Raw genomic sequence first — 16949 nt, forward strand, 5'->3', positions numbered from 1 at the left:
GCAGTGCATTAAAATAGGTTGGCTTTACACTAGTTATTGGCTAAAGAATGGGGTGTACAGATTGTTGAAAATAGATGGCAATGAGGATGTCATCCTGGAAAAAACAAAGGATATCAGAAAAAAATTATGACCCAGGTATCAGTCCAAAAATGGGAAAATAACGTTAAAAACTAGCAAGTGGGGTAATGTATTGAGAATGGGATGGTGGAAGAAATTAGGATTCTTCCTTTTATGTGTTACAAGTGTTTTGATATTTCTTCTTTGTTTAATCCCATGTTTTATTTGATTACCAACAGAGTCCAAAGAATGCAAGAGGACAGGAAATATTCTTTATAAATCATTTGGCTTGAGCAGTAAGAGGTGGGATTGTGAAAAATGCATATTTATGATTGGCTTTTCGCAAATGGTACAATGAATATTATATGTGTAATGTTAGAAAGTTATGCTGTATTAATTCCCTTACGTATTGTGTTAAGTGTAGTTTTAGGTTACAACATAATGTTAAAATAGAGATTATGTATGTGGGGGGAGTTTTCTTTTTAGGAATGAGATGCTCACTTCGAAGAACACCTAAAACTTCCAAAGGAGAGGAATTTATGGCTTCTGATCAGGAGAAGCTAATTTCTTCAGGCCTTGCTCAGACTTGAAGACGCCAGGGGATTAAAGGGAACAGTTGACATACAACAGAGTTTCTTGTTTAGAACAGAATGTATGCATAACCATGAAGAATGTATGAATATGCAACAAGTGTCTTGGTTTAAGGGTGATTCCTTTGTTCACAAGTCAAGCTTTTCTTGACTTAGGGTCTGAGAGCATCTGGACGTCTGTAATTCTTTGCTCTTTTTGTCTTGTAATTGTCCTAACTCTAATTGTATTATTATTTTTAAAAACATTTTATTACTATTAAACTTTTAAAGCCAATCCTATCCAAGTATGACTTGAGTGAAGTTTTAACGAAGGCCAGAAAGGCCTTGAGGCTTTGGCAGGAGAGGGGGAATTTAGCAGACCAGAGGATGAGGTCATGCTGCCCAACAATGTCTTAGATGACATCAAATCTGCTGCAAAGACTGCTCTTTTAAAAATCCCTGATGGAACCACCCTTGTCCAAAACTTTTCTTCAATCCATCAGGGGGTTGAAGAGACATTTGTTAAGTTTGTTGACCACCTCCCAGAGGCCATTGTTCACCAAATTGATAATGTAGAGGCCAGGGATGAACTCCTGGGAAAAATGGCAATGTCTAACGCCAACCCAGAAACCAAAAAGATTCTCGGAGCTCTTCCCCAAAATCCAGAGCCACTCATCCCACAGATGGTCGACACCTGCACTAAGGCCTCTTCTTCAGAAACTGCTTTAGCCCTGGCCGTGAGCAAAGGGGTGGGGGAGGCAGTGGTGCCCATTAACAACGTGAGGTGCTTGAACTGTGGCCAGTTCGGCCATTTCCAAGCAAACTGCCCTCACTGGCCTCCTGTGCACTTTAACTGACCTCGCTGCCCTCTCCAGAACACCTAGAAATGATCAGCCCTCGCAGCGTCCGGGAAACGGGCGGGGAGCGCGGCGCGGTCCCGCACGGAGACAACGAGCGGCAGCCGCGGCCCCGGGGCCGAGGGCGGGCGGGCGAGGCCGGCGGGCGGGCAGCCCCGCCGGGGGCGGCTCAGAACCGCAGTCCTGGGGCGAAACTGCCGCCCCCGCCCCGCTGCTGCTCCGGAGCTCCTGCGCCCGCAGCGTCCGCGGGCACCGGCCGGGACAGAGCCGGGAAGGAGAAGGGGCCGAGCCTCGGCGCGGCCGCCAGCGCCGGGAGCGGGACGAGCCCCGCACGGCAGCGCCCCAGCACCGGCGCCACGTCCAGCATCACCAACACACACGCAAACCCGCTGGCCAAGGTGAAAAAGTCCTTGCCATGAACGTTCTGGGGACAGGAAATGGTTCAATGTCAAAACCAGATACGGTTTCATAACCCTGAATGATAACAAACAAGATGTGTTTGTTCAACAGACTGCTATAAAAAAGAATAACCGCAGGAAATAACTCCACAGTCTAGGAGATGTAGAAATTGTGGAATTTAATATAATACAAGGAAGAAAAAGCCCCCAAGCAGCAGATGTGACAGGACCTGGTGGAGTTCCAGTGCAAGGTAGCAAACATGCACCAAACTGCAAACCTGCGAAATATTACCCATGTCATGGAAGTCCTCCACACTCCTACCGGGGAAATAAAACCCAAAACCAGCAGCCAAATCCCAGCAACAGCCCAAAAGCTGAAAGAGCACAGAACACCGATAAGCCACCTTCCATCCAAGACTCCACCTCCATATCAAAACAACTTTCCTGTCTGATAAGTCCCACTTCTTCTAATACCCTTCCCCAATTCCTGTGGCCTCCCTGCCCCCCTCCCACTTTCCCTGTTTCCTTTCCCTTGTCCTATTACCCCTTTTTTATGTTCCCACAAATTCCTACCTCCTTTTCCCCCTTTCCATGGCCTCCCTCCACTAGTCCCTTTCCCCAGAGTTCCTTCATAATACCTGAAGGAGTGTAATTGGGGGGGAAGAAAGGAAAGTTTTCCTAAAGTAACCATCTTTTTCTTAAAAAGTAATGATTTCTATTTGGAGTTTCCAACAGGCACACCACCACCTACATTACCTCGAACAGAGTCTGTCACAGCCAGCAGCACTGCCACAGGGGCCAGAGAACCAGTCCCTACTGAAGGCTCCTGATTCCATCTCCTGATAAACCGGACTAAGAAAACCCCACATCCCTCCTGCCAGCTCTAAGAAAATCTATTTGGACATTAGAGACTCAGAATTGTTTGCATTTTGAAAATTGTCGTATGAGCACTTTTGATTGTTTTTGTCATTTTGTGTTGAATCAGTTGATCCTCCAGAGAAGCTTTCTTAATAATATAAAAAGGGGAATTGTGGGGGTCCTGGGGGGCATTTCCCTGGTTTGGGGAGACGCGGGAGGCTTCCCTCAAGGGGCTGTTGGACTCTGTTTGCTCCTTGCCCTGTTCCTGTGTCTGTTCCTGTGTCCCTGGGCCACTCCCTCCCTGTTCCCTGACTGGGTCTCATCTTTGTACTGCCCAGGGACCAGGGTCACCCTCACCCCGACTCCTCAGGACAGGGAGAGCTGAGAGTTGGAGCAGGGGGATGGGCGTGCTGGGGAAAACCCTGAACATCTCACGGCATGGCTGAATCAAACATCCGTGGATACCATGCAAAGGCCTTTTCTGCTTCTTTACCATGGACTCTCCTTGTAGCAGCTCAGGCTGCAACAACTGGGGATCATCCAGCCCGGATCCTCCCATGGGGATGGAGCTGGAGCAGCGCACGAAGCTCTGCCCCCACTCAGGACACCCGCAGGGCCTCCCTGGTGTGGAAGTGCTGGTGAGTGATGATCTCTGAATTCCACCTGAAGCTCTTCTGACATTGCAAGCACTCATAGGGCCGTTCCCCAGTGTGGATCCTGTGGTGCTTGGTGAGGTCGGAGGTCCCACTGAAGCTCTTCCCACACTCCCCACACTCGTAGGGCCTCTCCCCAGTGTGGATCCTCTGGTGTTCCATCAGGTGGGAGTTCCAGCTGAAACCCTGCCCACATTCCAAGCACTTGTGGGACTTCTCCCTGCCATGAGGCTTCTCCACCAGCTCTGAGCTCTGGCTGGATCTCCGCCCACCTTCCTGGCTCAGGGTGGCTCTTTCCTCCCCGCAGCTCCCTGGGCTGGGTTTGCAGCTCCTCCTCCTGCAGCATCTCCGGGGCTTTTCCTCCTCCTCCATCCAGCCACACCCAGGGAATGACAAATCCTGGTTTGGGGGAAAAACAAGAGGCGAGCACCTTGGACTGGAAGTTCCTCCTGCCCAAGTCCATCCCTAGAACTCAGCAGGACTCTTGTGTCCATGAAAATCTCCACAGTCTCAAGGTTCAGCCCAAAACAACTCTCCCAGGAGTTCCCTATCTCTGATCTCTCCACTTTTGGGGTTCCAGAGGTTTCCTTTCCTTGGGATGATGGGAGTCCAATGGCTCCAGGGGTTCCCCCTTCTCAGGTGTCTTGCTTAGGGATGATCCTGGGGCTGTTGGGGCTCCATGGGGTCCCTTCTCCCCTGATGCTCTACTCTGAGATCCCAGGTGTCCCAGGGGTTCCTCCTCTCCAGGCTCCCCCGCTTTCCAGCCAGCCGGGGGTCCCCCAGCTCCAGGATCGCCCCTTTCTGCTCTCCCCACTCCGGGGGTCCCAGGGGTTCCCCTCCTCTGCTCCCCCAGGGGTCCCCAGGACCAATGTCCTCCCCCTGGTGACACTGGGCAATGGCCACGTGGACTCCCAAAGATCCCCCAAGGGGCTCAGCTTTGGGGTCCTGCAAGATCCAAACCTACACACACACAGAGAAAAAAACCTCCCGGGGTTTATTTGGGCCTCCCAGACGAACATCTGGGGCTCAATTCCACAATCTGCAAGCTCCCAGCACACCCCAATAAAAAAACCCTCTCAGAGACTCCCCAATATATTTGGGGCGAGCTCCCCCTCCCCTCTCACCTGCAGGATGAGCTGGGGGCGATGGTCCCGGGGCCAAGGGTGCTGCGGCCTCAGGGGGCACTGGAACCTCCTGTTTCTCCTCTTTTCCTGCTCCTCATCCTCCTCTTCCTCCTCCTTTTCCTCTCTCCCTCCTCCTCCTCCTTCCTAATCCCACCTCCTGCCCAGTTCCTGCCTTCTGTATATTTAGAGTGCAGCACCTTGCTTGTTTTTAGAGCGAGAACAAAGATCCCCGCGGGAACACGGCTTGCTGGCTTTAGTCAGAAGTAGCAGTGACTAAAGGTCCTGTTTCCTCTGCTGTGCTCCCGTCCTTGTTCCTCCTCAGTGTTCAGGCTGGGCTATGGGGTGTCCCTGTTTGCTGCATTTTCAGAGCTCCTCCTGGAGCCTTTGGGCAATAGGCTGTGCCCTGGGAGGGTTCTTTGTGCTCCTTTGTGACCCAGGAGAACCTTCCGGGCGGTTTCTGCGTGAGCTGCTGCTGTGATGTCACAGGAGCACTGCCACGTCCCCGAGGTGCTCCCGTGGCTGTGGGACACGGAGGCCTCAGTGTCCCCAGTGGCTCTGGGCACTGCTCCTTGCCGGAGGATCCTCCTGCCCGAGGCATTCTCTGCACCAGCCCAGCCCTGACGGGTGTCCTTGTGTGCTTGCAGGGCTGCAGTCTGCAGACGTGTGCAGTGCAGCCAGAATGATCCAGCACATGGCTGCTGCAGTTTGCACGCTGTACTCTGTGGCTTATTCGGGATATTTTTTAACCCACTTGGCACGTAAGTCGAGGTTTTCCCTCGGTGCTGTGGCTTTGGGCTTGCTGTGTGCTTTCTGTTCTCCCTCTGGACCCGAGCTGACTTTGTAACCAAATGGCCATGAAGGCTCCATTGCTTTGGGAGAGCTCCTGCCAGCAGCTGCAGCTGAAAAAGGGGGTGTCTGCAGCCAGCGGGGCGTGCACAGTATTTGCAATGAGCCCTGGGGGGTTCTGTTCCCTCCAGCGGGGAGTCTGTGGCAGCAGAGCCGGGAACTCCCTGCCCAGCCAAGAACTGACCCAGCCCAGCATTTTGTGCTGTTCTCTTGCTGTGGGAAGGGACTGTGGCTCCTGGAGGGACGCTGGGAAAGCAAAATGCTCTCTCGGGGTTGCCTTGCACTGTGGCATTTCCCACCACAGGCAGTTTTTTCCTGACAGCATCTGGTTCATGTTCCCTCTCCTGTTGCAGGGCACCTCATGTGTGGATTCCGAGCAGCTCCTCCTCCGGTGAGTGAGAAAGGAACCTTTGGTGTTTGGAATTGTGCAGCAAGCTGTGAGCTCGGCGTGTGGCAGCTGAGTGCCAGCTTAGGAGGCTGAAGGAAAGTTCCTGTCAGAGTCTTTGCAGCAGCAGCAGCAGCAGCAAAGGGATCCCCAGCAGATTTCTCCTTTCCTGCTGCTGAGCTTTTGAAGAGCTGCAGGTCTGGTTTTGCAGGCAGAGGATTGCTTGCTAGCTTTAGCCACAGTGGAATATCGTTTTCCCAACAATAAGTGGCAATGTCGACTTTAGCCCATTGTTAGTTTGAAGGACTCCAAACCCAATTTCTGCTTTGTGCAGCTGGATGTGCAGCTGAAGGTAAATAAGGTGATCACTGAGATAGAACTTCCCGTCCCTCACGCTGCCATCTGTCCACAGGGCACAAAAGCAGCACCAGCCCCTCCTCTGGCTCCCTCTGCTCCCAAAGAGGAGGCCAAAGAGGAGGAAGACAGCAGTGAGCTCCCCGCTGTTGTGGAGGACACTGGTGAACTTCCCTCGGTGCCGGGAGATGACAGTGAACTTCCCGCTGCTCTGGGAGACAAGGGCGAACATCCCGCGCTGTGGGAATACAGCGGCGAGGCTCCCGCGGCGTGGGACAAGGACAGTGGACATCTCCCGGCGTGGGACGAGGGCAGTGGATGTTCCCTGGTGCAGGATGAGGATGGCCAAGCCCCCATCGTGTGGGATGAGGACAGAGGACATCTCCCGCTGTGGGATGAGGACAGAGGACATCCTGTGCCTTGGGAAGAGGAGGCTGAACTTCTCCCAGCATGGGAAGAGGACAGTGAACATCCCCTGGCTTGGAAAGATGATGGCGAACCTGCAGCATTTTGGGAAGAGGACCCAGAACCTCCCTGTGCTTGGGAAGAGGACACTGAACCTCCCTGTGCTTGGGAAGAGGACACGGAACCTCCCTCCGCTGTGGGATCCTGGGCTGAAGGTTCTGACAGCAGCACAGCCCTGCAGCCAGAGGGGAGAGGGGAGTGGTGCCTGGTGCAGCTGAGTACGTCTGCTCTGTTCCTGTGTTCAGAGCAGGGGCTGTGTGTGTGTCTCGGCATCAGCTGCAGCCAGCGTTGCTCTGCAGCTGAATGTCACAGGGGCATTTATTGTCCTTCCCCAGCTGAGACCAAGGGGCTCACGGCCCCAGGGAGTGGGGCTGCATTCTGGCTCTGCTCTGGCGGGGTCTCGCTCTGGGAGGGAGCCTCTTCCACGTGGTTTCTTTCAGGGAACATCGTGAGCGTGGCGGAGCCTGCCGAGAAATACCTGGAAGTGGAGCAGATTGGCCAAGGGTAAGTGCACGGCAGCTACTTCTGCACAAGCAGCCCAGGGGCTGTGCTGGTGCAGGATCAAGGGAGAAGTCAGGAGAGCTCCAAACACCTTCAGACACTGGGGTGCCATCCTGCTGTCTCTCAGTCCTGATCAGAATTGAGAACTGTGGTCAGAAGGAGCCGTCACAGGCCCCTGAGGCTGGCAGTGTCCTGCCTGCAGCAAGGAGCAGGACCTGTGAGATCTTCTGTGTCTGGAACTGGATTGCCTAAAAGAGCCACTCACCATCTGGAGACTGTCAGACAACAGCTCTCAAGGAGATTTCTTTCAAATATTTTGCTTCATAAAATATCTTCCGGTCAGAATTAACAACCTAAAGGTTTAGAAACAGGAACCGGAGATGAACTAATAAGTGCTCTATTCTAGCACAGCTCGTAGAGCCCATACATTCAGCAACAGACACAGAGCTGGTGCACTCTGGGGGAAAATGCATCACCTGCCTGATGGCAGGGCCCTTGTGGATCCTGCAGGTCTTAGGCAGGAAATGGAAAAGGATGAAATGCATTCTTTTCCAGTTCTTTAGACACCCATTGCTCACCTCAGGTTTTGAACTAAAGCAATTCAGCGTGGACATTTGGGATTTGCTCCAGCCCAATTCCTTCTATTGGGTCTCAGTTTTCCCTTGCACACCTGGCATGGCAGAGGGCTGGTGGCTGCTGCGCTGTTGTTGCAAGGGTCGATGCACCCAGGTGTTTGTGAGCGCTGCAGGCAGCAGAGATCTCCTGTCTGGGTTAGCTTTCACTCCCAGGGCCTCAAGCACTGCTTCTTTCTTCTCTGCTGTTTTGTCTCCAGGGCTTTCGGAACCGTTTCCAAAGGACTCGACAGGGCCACTGGAGGAGAGGTCAGTGCCAACACGCCCAGCACGTCTGGCAGCTCTCCAGGGCTCTCCCCTCTGCTGGGAGCTGTGGCTGCAGCTCTGGGGGCCAGCAGAGCTTTCCTGCACAGGCTGCTCCTCTGAAGGCAGAGCAGTGTCAGCCTGCAGAGCACAGCTGGGACACACTTGGTCCTTCTGGAGTGCCCAAAGGGATGCAAGGAGGGCAGCGGTGTCTGTCAGAGCAGGACACGCTGGCTTGCTCTTCATATCTAAAAGTGTGAATGGATCAGGGCTGGAGACTGAGGCCCAATTTATCTTCACCCCAGCCTCAGACAGGAACACTATTTAGCAGTTTTTCCATCCTGCCTTTCATCTTCAAAAGGTACCTCAAGGCCTAATTAGGGAGAGATTCTGCTTGGGCTCAATTTGGGGCTTTAGTTCCACTTCAGCTGTCCACAGAGAGAGAGGGATAGAAATGAAAAGATGGATGTCCAGGGCAAAGCTCTCTCTTAAACCCTGCAGCTGTGTTTGGGTCTGGGGTCAGTGACAGCCTGTGACAGGGATCACCTGAGCAATGGATGTGTGTGTTTGCTTTGTTGTGCAATCCCAAAAAAAGCAGCTGCATCTGAAATCATGACCAAATCCCATTGAATTGCTAAAGGGTTCCCGGCTGTTTTGCTCTGTTTTCACAGAACCAGAATTACTTCCTGCTTGCAAAATGTGTTTGAATAATAATGAGAGTGTTGAGGCTATTTGAGAAGACTGTAGGTGCAGAGAATGTGGTTAGAGCTGGGAGGCTGACAGCTGAGGGGCCATTTCTGCAGAGCTTGCAAGGCCAAATGTCTCTGGCCATGTGTCCTGTAAGCAGCCCCAGCAAGCAGAGCAATGGGCTGTGGGAGTGGCCCTTGCTGAGTTCTGGTGCCCATCCCAGGGCAGTTTGGCACAGCCCGGCTCCGTCGCTCCAAAAAGCCTCGCCCCGTGTTGGCTGTGGCCTCCTGCCACAGACTCCTCCAGTTAAAGGTCTGCAATGTCCCCTCAGGTGGCCATAAAGAAAATGAGTCTCAGAGGGCAGAACAGGGAACGCGCTGTGAATGAGCTCCTGCTCCTGAAGGACAAGAAGAACCCCAACATTGTCAACTCTTTGGACAGGTGAGTGCTCCAGGCCTCATCCCGTGCACGGGCCCTGCCTTAACCTTTCCTGGCACCCGTAGTCTGTAGCCTGTTTTGAAAATGCCTGACCCAGCCGTATCTTCCCAAAACAGCAGCCTGGCAGTTCGCTCCCTCCATGTGCTTTGGTTGCTTTGGTTTGGTTTTTCCTTCAAGTTGACCCTGTTTTCTGTGTCTTACAACAAGTGCTGATAAACCACAGCAGAAATTATTTCCCTTGGCTTCTTCTTCCCAGCCCTTTTGCATTGCTGCAGATGCCAGGAAAACCAGGGCCTTGTTTGCACAAATGCCTCATTTGCCCATTTTTCACTGGCCTTGCCTGTTTCTGAAGGGACTTTCTGAAAGGTTTCTGATTGCTTTTATCCCAAGTGCTGCACGGCCTCCTCCCCTGGATAACCCTGGGGGTTGTGTTGCCTTGTTCTGCAGGGAATGGTGGAACTGATGAGCTCAGAAGCTGAACCAGCTGGGGGCCAGTGTTGTGGTTCCACACTGATCTGGGCTGTTGCTAAACTGCATTTTTCACCTGCTTGCCATCTAAGGACTCTCCTTTCTCACAGGTGTCTCTTCCTTTAGACTGTGCAGATTCCAAGGACTCTGCAGCCTGGCAGGAATGTCTCTCCATCTGATTCTGTCCTCATGGACAAGTGACCTGGAAACAAAACTACACTCCAGGCTTTTCCATGGGGGAATTGAGCATTGCACATTTGTCTCCATGTCACTGCTTTTCTCTTCCAGCTTCCTTGTTGACGGAGATCTCTGGCTGGTGATGGAATACATGGATGGAGGAACTTTGCAGGACGTTGTCAGACAGACACGCATGGCTGAAGGAGAGATGGCAGCTGTCAGTCGGGAGGTGAGGGATCCTGCCTGTGGCTGCCACGGCTTGGACACGATGGTCCTTCCATACAGGCGTGAGAACAGGAATGGCTCCATGCTCAGGGCTCTGTTTCTCTGTTGTTTTTATGAGCTGGAGAAGAAAGAGCCTCTGCAGTGAACGGCCTGCCAGCATCGCTGCACTTCTGCTCTGTTCTTGCTCTCTTTCCTGCTGTTGTGGCACTCTCTGTCTGTTCTGGATTTGATGTGCTGTTCTCAGCTTTGCCCTGAACCGTTTGCCTGGAGCCTGTCTGCTCTGCACTCCTGGCCTGTCACAGCAAAGCTGCTGCTGTCAGAATTCGGAACTGTCCTTTCTTGTGTGATAGATTCCGGCCACTGGTTTTTGTCCTGGTGTTTCTTGTTCTCTCTCAGTGCCTGCAGGGCCTGGATTTCCTCCATGCGAACCAGGTGATCCACAGAGATCTGAAGAGCTCCAACATCCTCCTGGGCATGGCCGGCTCTGTCAAGCTGGGTGGGTGTTCCCGGCCAGGCACGGCGCTCCCGGGTGCGGCTGTGGGGCTGCTTCCCAGTGCCGGCCAGAGCCCCACAAGGGCTGCTGGGGGCACTGCCCGGCCCCTGCTGCCAGCTGAGAGCGGCTGCCCCTGCAGAGAGCTCCGGAGAGCAGCAGGGTGCCAGGGGTGGCTTTGCTCTGGGTATGGCCCTCCCAGAGGGCAGGAGTTGGAATCTAAAGCTTCAAGGGAATCAGTAAAAGCCACTGCACGAAAGCTGAGGGTTTCTTTAAGGGTCCAGTTCCACCTTCCCTTGGCTACAGCCCTGAGCTTTTTTCCAGCTCACTTCACTACTGCATTCTCAGACTGAGAATGGGGAGTCTTGGTGCTTGGTTTCCTCATTCCAGCTGCCTTTGACAGTGTTTGTTTCTGTCCTCAGCTGATTTTGGCCTCTGTGCTCAGCTCAGCTCTGAGCAGGACCGGCGCAGCTCCTTGGTGGGCACTGCTCACTGGATGGCCCCAGAAGTTGTGACCAGTTCTCCTTATGGCCCCAAGGTGGACATCTGGTCCTTTGGCATTGTGACCATCGAGATGGTGGAAGGAGAACCTCCTTACTTCAAGGAAACGAGGGCCATGGTAAGAGGCAAATTCTCCAGGGGCTGCAGAGCCCTGTGAGCACAGGGTGACCCTGCACTGGGAGCAGCAGCTGGAGGTTTCTGCACCTGGGGAAGGGAATTCCCAGAGCACTCGGGCTTCAACACAGACAAATGTTCTGCAGTCTCCAGCAACAATTTGCTTTGGGATTTATGCTGTTGCAGCTCTTCTGGCTCTGAGGATGACCTGAAAATGTGAATCAAGTACATCAGCTCTTTCCAATGGCTGTGGCAGCACCAGGGTTTGGGTTTTTTGGTTGGCACAGGAAAATGAGCTGTGAGCAGCATCTTTGCCAGGGAGGAAAGTGCCCCTGGAGCTGGGGCTGAGAACCCGGGGTCACTGTGAGCACCTGTGGGTGGGAAGGAAGCTGGCAGAGCGCTGAGTTTGCTTTTCCTGCAGGCTCGCGCTCTGATCCGGCACAACTGGACCCCGCAGCTGCAGGAGCCCCGGCGCCTGTCGGCTCTGCTGCGGGACTTCCTCGAGTGCAGCCTGGAGCCGGACGAGGAGCAGCGCTGGTCTGCCCAGGAGCTGCTGCAGGTGAATGCCGAGCAGCTGAGGGGAAGCAGCAGCACCAGGGAGGGGTTTTCTGCTGGGGCCCCTCCGATAGTCTCCAGCCTCGCTGCGTTCCACAAGCAAAGCAAGCAGAATCCTCGCCGGGTTTGGCTTGGCAGGGTCCTTTCGAGGGCATCTGCCCCTGGTGCCCCACAAGGAGCAGGGCCATCTTCAGGCAGGTCCGGTGCTCAGAGCCCTGCCTGGCCTGAGCTTGGATGTTCCCAGGGAGGAGGCACCTCCCACATCCCTGGGCACCTTCTGTCAGTGTTTCCCCACTCCTGGCAAAAAGATTCTGCCTTAGATCTAATCTGAGCCTGCTTCCCTCTCCTGAGTTTCTGACCATTTCCCTTTGTCCTGTTGCAACAGAGCCTGTGAGGAAGTTGCTCTGGAAAGTAACAGTTCATTTCTTTCTTTTTTATCCTTTGGGCAGCACCCATTTATATCATCAGCCAAGCCTCTCTCCAGCCTGACCCCTCTGATCACCGCAGCAAAGCAACTGAGGGAGCAGCGGAGGAGATGAAGCAGTGGAGGACAGCTTTTAGTTACAGTAGTTAGTTAGGACAACTAGTTAGTGATGGTAGTTAGCAGTGCTAGTTGGTTATGGTAGTTAGGACAGCCTGTTTGTTACGGCTCTTATGACAGCCTGTTTGGTATGGCAGTTTTTTGAATAAAAACTCTCTTAAACCTCAACTCCCTTGAGGTGTCCCTTCCTCCTCCCTCTGTGACTCGGCTGCCCGGAGCAATGTGAGGGGAGAGCCTGGCCCAGAGCTGAGCCCCAGCAGAGCCCTGGCAGAGCCCAGAGCAGCCTCGGATCTGCAGAGTCAGCCTGGGAGGAGGCGCTCGGAGCCTTCTGGGCTGCACCCGACTCTTGGTTACAAACTGCGTGTGCTGGAAAATGCCACCGGCTCTGCCAGAGGGCAGAAGGGGCCCGGGGAAGGCCCCAGTGCTCCCTGCAAGGGAAACACCTGCCCTGGGTTTGTTATAGAGAACTATGTAGTTGGTGGCTTTTGCTCTTATGTCTTGACTTCTGCAACTTATTCTTAATCACAACGATTTTGATACAGTACAGTTTGTAATCACTTTTAACTGCTTTTGCTGTAGTATAATTTGTCAGCTTTTTGTGGCCAATGCCCTGGCCCCTGTGTAGCTCATATCCTCAGAACATCATTCATGGATGATAGTTTAGTTTGTGCACAGTGTGAAAAACATACATACTAGTTTTGGCTTTTGCAAAATATTGAAGTGGATGCCATGTGTTGTGCAATAGAATGTTAACTTTTGCAGAAGTAGCTGTAGTTGTGAAATAATAAATAATGCTTTTATTTTTGTAACTAACTGACAGTAATAACTCAGAGGTATTTGTGAAACAGCCAATGTTGATTTAAAGTACTTGTGGAAGTAGCTAAAACCGTCTGCATGGCCAGATAACATTTAAGGAACGGATGTAATGAGGACCCTGCCGCTGACCCTTCGACTGTCAGGAACTGTTGCCTGCTGATGTGGAAACCCAGGTGTCCCAGGGTGAGGTTCTGGTGTTTGTATCCCCAATCGTGGGTTCTGTTCATGTTTGATATTCTGTTCTGTGCTCTCAGAACTGACTCTGAAAGTGAAGTTTGTTTTGTCTTGTTATCAGCTGGCTCACCTCCCCCCATGGTCTGTTCTCCACAAGAGGCTTGTGTGGGCTGGCTTAGCTTGCTTTTGCTGGCTTTGTTTGCTTGCTCTTGCTTCCGCTCTTGCCTTTGCTTTTTCCTGTTAGTTAGTTTAACTAGGCAGTCCAGTTTTTTCCCTGGACTGTTTCTTTCCCTTTCCTTCTTCTGAATACCATCCAACCTGCTCTGGACTGAGACCTGGGAACCCCGAGGAGCACCGGGAGCCTGCGCTCTGTGATCTGCAGCAGCCATCCCCAGTGCCCAGAGCAATCCCCAGCGCCCAGACCCGGGCGACCACCCCCAGGAGAGACTTTCTGGATTTGTCATCTCTTCAGAGTGGTGAAAGAGTTTTGTTGTCATCTGGTGTTGTTCATTTTTTTTTAGTGCTGGGGAGTGTTTTGTTTTTTAAATAAAGAGGTTCTTTTCCACTTCTCTCAGAGAAAATTCTTCCCGAATCAGGTGGGTGGGGAGGAGCCGTGGGGGTTTGTTTTCTGGGGGCTCCTTCCAGAGGAGGATTTGGGGGATTTGCATTCCAAGAGCACTCAGGGTTGCGGATTGAGGTTATGCCCAAGGGGATCTGGGGTTGGACAACACAGCTGGACTGAGGGTTAAAAATATCCAAGGGGATCTGGGGTTGGAAAACAGTAACACCTAAAATTCTGCTGGGTTGAGAGACATCCAGGATTAAACCTGCTGGGTTGATGGATTAACATTCCATGAGCACTCAGGGTGTAGATATGTAATGTAGACTGTTTGAAAGTAAAAGGTACCTTGTATGTGAGAGTGAGTGAAAAATAAAAGTGAGTAAATGTAGATTAATGGAAGTATATATAATGTAGATTGTTTATTTTGAGTTTTACTTTATCTCCTTGGAGGGAGGTGGATTGTGTTGAATGGTATTGTGAGAGAAAGGACTTTCTGAGTAGTTGAAAGAAGGTGGTATTCAGGTTGTTAGAGAAAGTGGGAAACAGAGGCAGAGGACTTGTGAAGAAACGTGAGGAATGGACTATCACATCTAAAATGGGCAACACCAAAACACACCAAAGGAGCGTTGAAAAGGACTTGCATAGAAAAATCAGCAAAAAGGAGTGACAAGGGAAAGAGAGGGCAAGCCTGGACTGAGCACTGTACTCACCAGCGAGAAGATCACACGTACCTGCTGTGGGCAGCAGCCCCACAGGCAGGGGAGGTGGGGGTATAAGCCATGCCAGACCTCTGTCATTCCTGTTTCTGTCTCTCATTTGTTGTCTTTTCCCTTCTGAGATAGCAGCAAGATCGTGTCACAAATGCTACAGAAAGTATCACATGGAAAGAAACCAAAGTTCCTTTTTGTTACACACACCCATGTCAACAGCCACTGTTATAACCCATCCAAATTAAGTACCTGCAGGGAAAATGGGGAAAAACTGCAGTGTACCAGAATAGGCTGGCTTTAGACTGTTTATTGGCTAATGAAGGGGGTGTTTGTGGAAAGTTTAATATATCAGACTGTTGAAAATAGATGACAACGGGGAGGTCATCCTAGAAAAAAACAACCCAGACACCAATCCAAAAATGGGAAAACAGTGTTAAAAACTAACTGGTGGGGTAATGTATTGAGGATGGGATGGTGGAAGAAATGGGGATTCTTCCTTTTATGTATTACAACTGTTATAAATGAAAATTTGTCCAGCCAAATTAATATGAAAAAATAAAATATTTATTTTGCAATCAAATTCTATCTAGGCCAGCCACAAGGAAAGAACAGAGCCGAGCCTGGGGTCGGCCCTGGGTGTGCAACAAAGAGGTCAGCCTCAGGACAGGTTTTCCTCTATGCCCACACACCTCCATCCTGGCACAAGCGGTTTTTATAGGGAAAATTCTTCCTGAGGCCAAGGTTTCAGTAATCAGTCTTTTCTTCTCTTCAGAGTCCACATGTTAATAAGATTTTCTTTTTTGGTGATGAGGGAGAACAATTCAGTGTCTGGAGTTTGTTGAATCCCTTGATGAAATTTACGGGAGGGAACGCTGCATTCACCTGTGTCTGCCCAAGGATTTCCATGATATCCATCTCGGGTCCTTCAGGCAAGGATCAGCACCGGGGTTCCTGCATCTCCCCAGCCATGGCCCATCTCCTGGGGAGCCGCACCTTCTTACTTGTAAATCAGTTTCCAATATACACCCGGTCTCACCTGCGAGGGTGGGGGGGAATGCTTATACAAACATGTAGAGTGTTACAGTGTTCTAACAAATCTAACAAGCATTCAATATCACATATATCATATTAGAAATGGTGCCAATTATATCTGCTACATATAACAGTATGGTAAATGTAGCTTTGTAGATAAAATGAAGCTTTAGTAGTTAAAAAAGAAACTATGTATGTGTGTGAGGGGGGGGTTTAAGGAATGAGATACTCACTTCAAGGAACATGCAAATTCTCCAGAGAAGAGCAATTTATGGTTTTCTTATTAGAAGAAGCTGATTTCTTCACGCCTTGCTCAGACTTGAAGACCCCGTGGGAATTAAAGAAAGCAGTTGACATACAACAGACAGAGTTTTTTGTTTCAAATATAATGTATGTATAACCATGAAGGATATATGAATATGCAACAGTGTATTGTTTTAGGGGTGATTTCTTCATTCACAAGGTACATTCCTCTTGGCTTAAGTGCCTGAGAGCATCTGGACCTCAGATATTCTTTCTTTTTTATTGTCTTGCAATTGTCTTAACTCTAAATTTTTATCACTCTAATTCTATTCCTATCTTTCTCACCATTTTATTATTATTAAACTTTTAAAATTCTAAAAACCAAATGATTGGCATTTTTCACAAATTCCTATCAGGAGACAGAGAAACCATTTATCATTTCAATGGCATCATTAGATTACAAGCTGTCCTCAGAATAAGAACCAACCAGACAGCTCCAGCTCCTGACCTTCCTGCCGACCAAGCCACAGAAATGAGGAACACAACATTTCACCAGGAGATGGGATCAGATTATCTGTTAGCAGAAAAAGGAGGAGTTTGTGGAAAACTAAATTACTCAAACTGATGTTGGCAAAGAGAAGGAGAAAGTCCTGAAAAACGAGGGCCAGGAGAAGTGAGGCTCCTGGGCTTCCCGCAGAGGCGGAGGCACGGGAGGCGCAGGGCCGGGAAAGCCGTGGCGGGAGGCGCGGAGAAGTTTGTTTGTGTGGGCAGCTCAATCCCGGCTCGGGCCGGGCCCGTGCCGGGGCTGTTCCTCATCTCCGGCTTTCCCCTCACGCAGCCCGGGGGCGCCGAGAGCGCGGGGCGAGGCGGGGCCGTGCGCAGAGCCCGCCCCGAGCTCGCTGCCATTGGCCGCCGGTGCCGTCAGTCGCGGTTGCGGCGCGCTGATTGGTGGGAGCGGGGCGCGGCGCGGCCCCGGCGGCGGGCTGAGGGCGGCCGTGGCCGCGCAGCGCCGCCATTGGCCGAGCGGCTGTGCGGGCCCGGCAGCGGCGGCAGCGGCCGGAGCGCGGTGAGGCGGCGGCGGCGGAGCTCGGAGGCGGCCCCGGCGCAGGTGGGAGCCGCGCTGGGCTCTGCGGGGGCTCGGGGCTGGCTGCGGGCGGAGGGGGCGGCAGGGGGCTCCGGCGGCTCGCCGGTGCCGTGTCCGGCCCGTGCCGGCCCCGGGCTGAGGGCGCTGCGGGAGCGGCTGCCCGCGGTCTCCTTCCCGCCGGGGCCGGGCA

General features: G+C 52.1%; 1 protein-coding gene across 1 annotated transcript in view; it reads left to right on the forward strand.

Annotated features, from left to right (window-relative positions):
- Positions 1 to 925: 925 nt before the first annotated feature.
- LOC144248632 (uncharacterized) overlaps positions 926 to 16949 on the forward strand; it is a 60004-nt gene continuing 43980 nt past the window's right edge. Inside the window, exons 1-10 of the mRNA XM_085565450.1 lie at positions 926 to 3377; positions 3721 to 3805; positions 6155 to 6805; positions 6983 to 7070; positions 7900 to 7948; positions 8961 to 9070; positions 9824 to 9941; positions 10334 to 10433; positions 10850 to 11046; positions 11464 to 11601. Coding sequence (XP_085421576.1) covers positions 3234 to 3377; positions 3721 to 3805; positions 6155 to 6805; positions 6983 to 7070; positions 7900 to 7948; positions 8961 to 9070; positions 9824 to 9941; positions 10334 to 10433; positions 10850 to 11046; positions 11464 to 11601 — 1680 coding nt within the window. The 5' untranslated portion in view covers positions 926 to 3233. The remainder of the gene's footprint in view (positions 3378 to 3720; positions 3806 to 6154; positions 6806 to 6982; positions 7071 to 7899; positions 7949 to 8960; positions 9071 to 9823; positions 9942 to 10333; positions 10434 to 10849; positions 11047 to 11463; positions 11602 to 16949) is intronic.

The sequence above is a fragment of the Lonchura striata genome, chromosome 36 (genome assembly GCF_050655825.1).
Source record: "Lonchura striata isolate lonStrDom1 chromosome 36, ASM5065582v1, whole genome shotgun sequence".
Taxonomy (NCBI): Eukaryota; Metazoa; Chordata; class Aves; order Passeriformes; family Estrildidae; genus Lonchura; species Lonchura striata.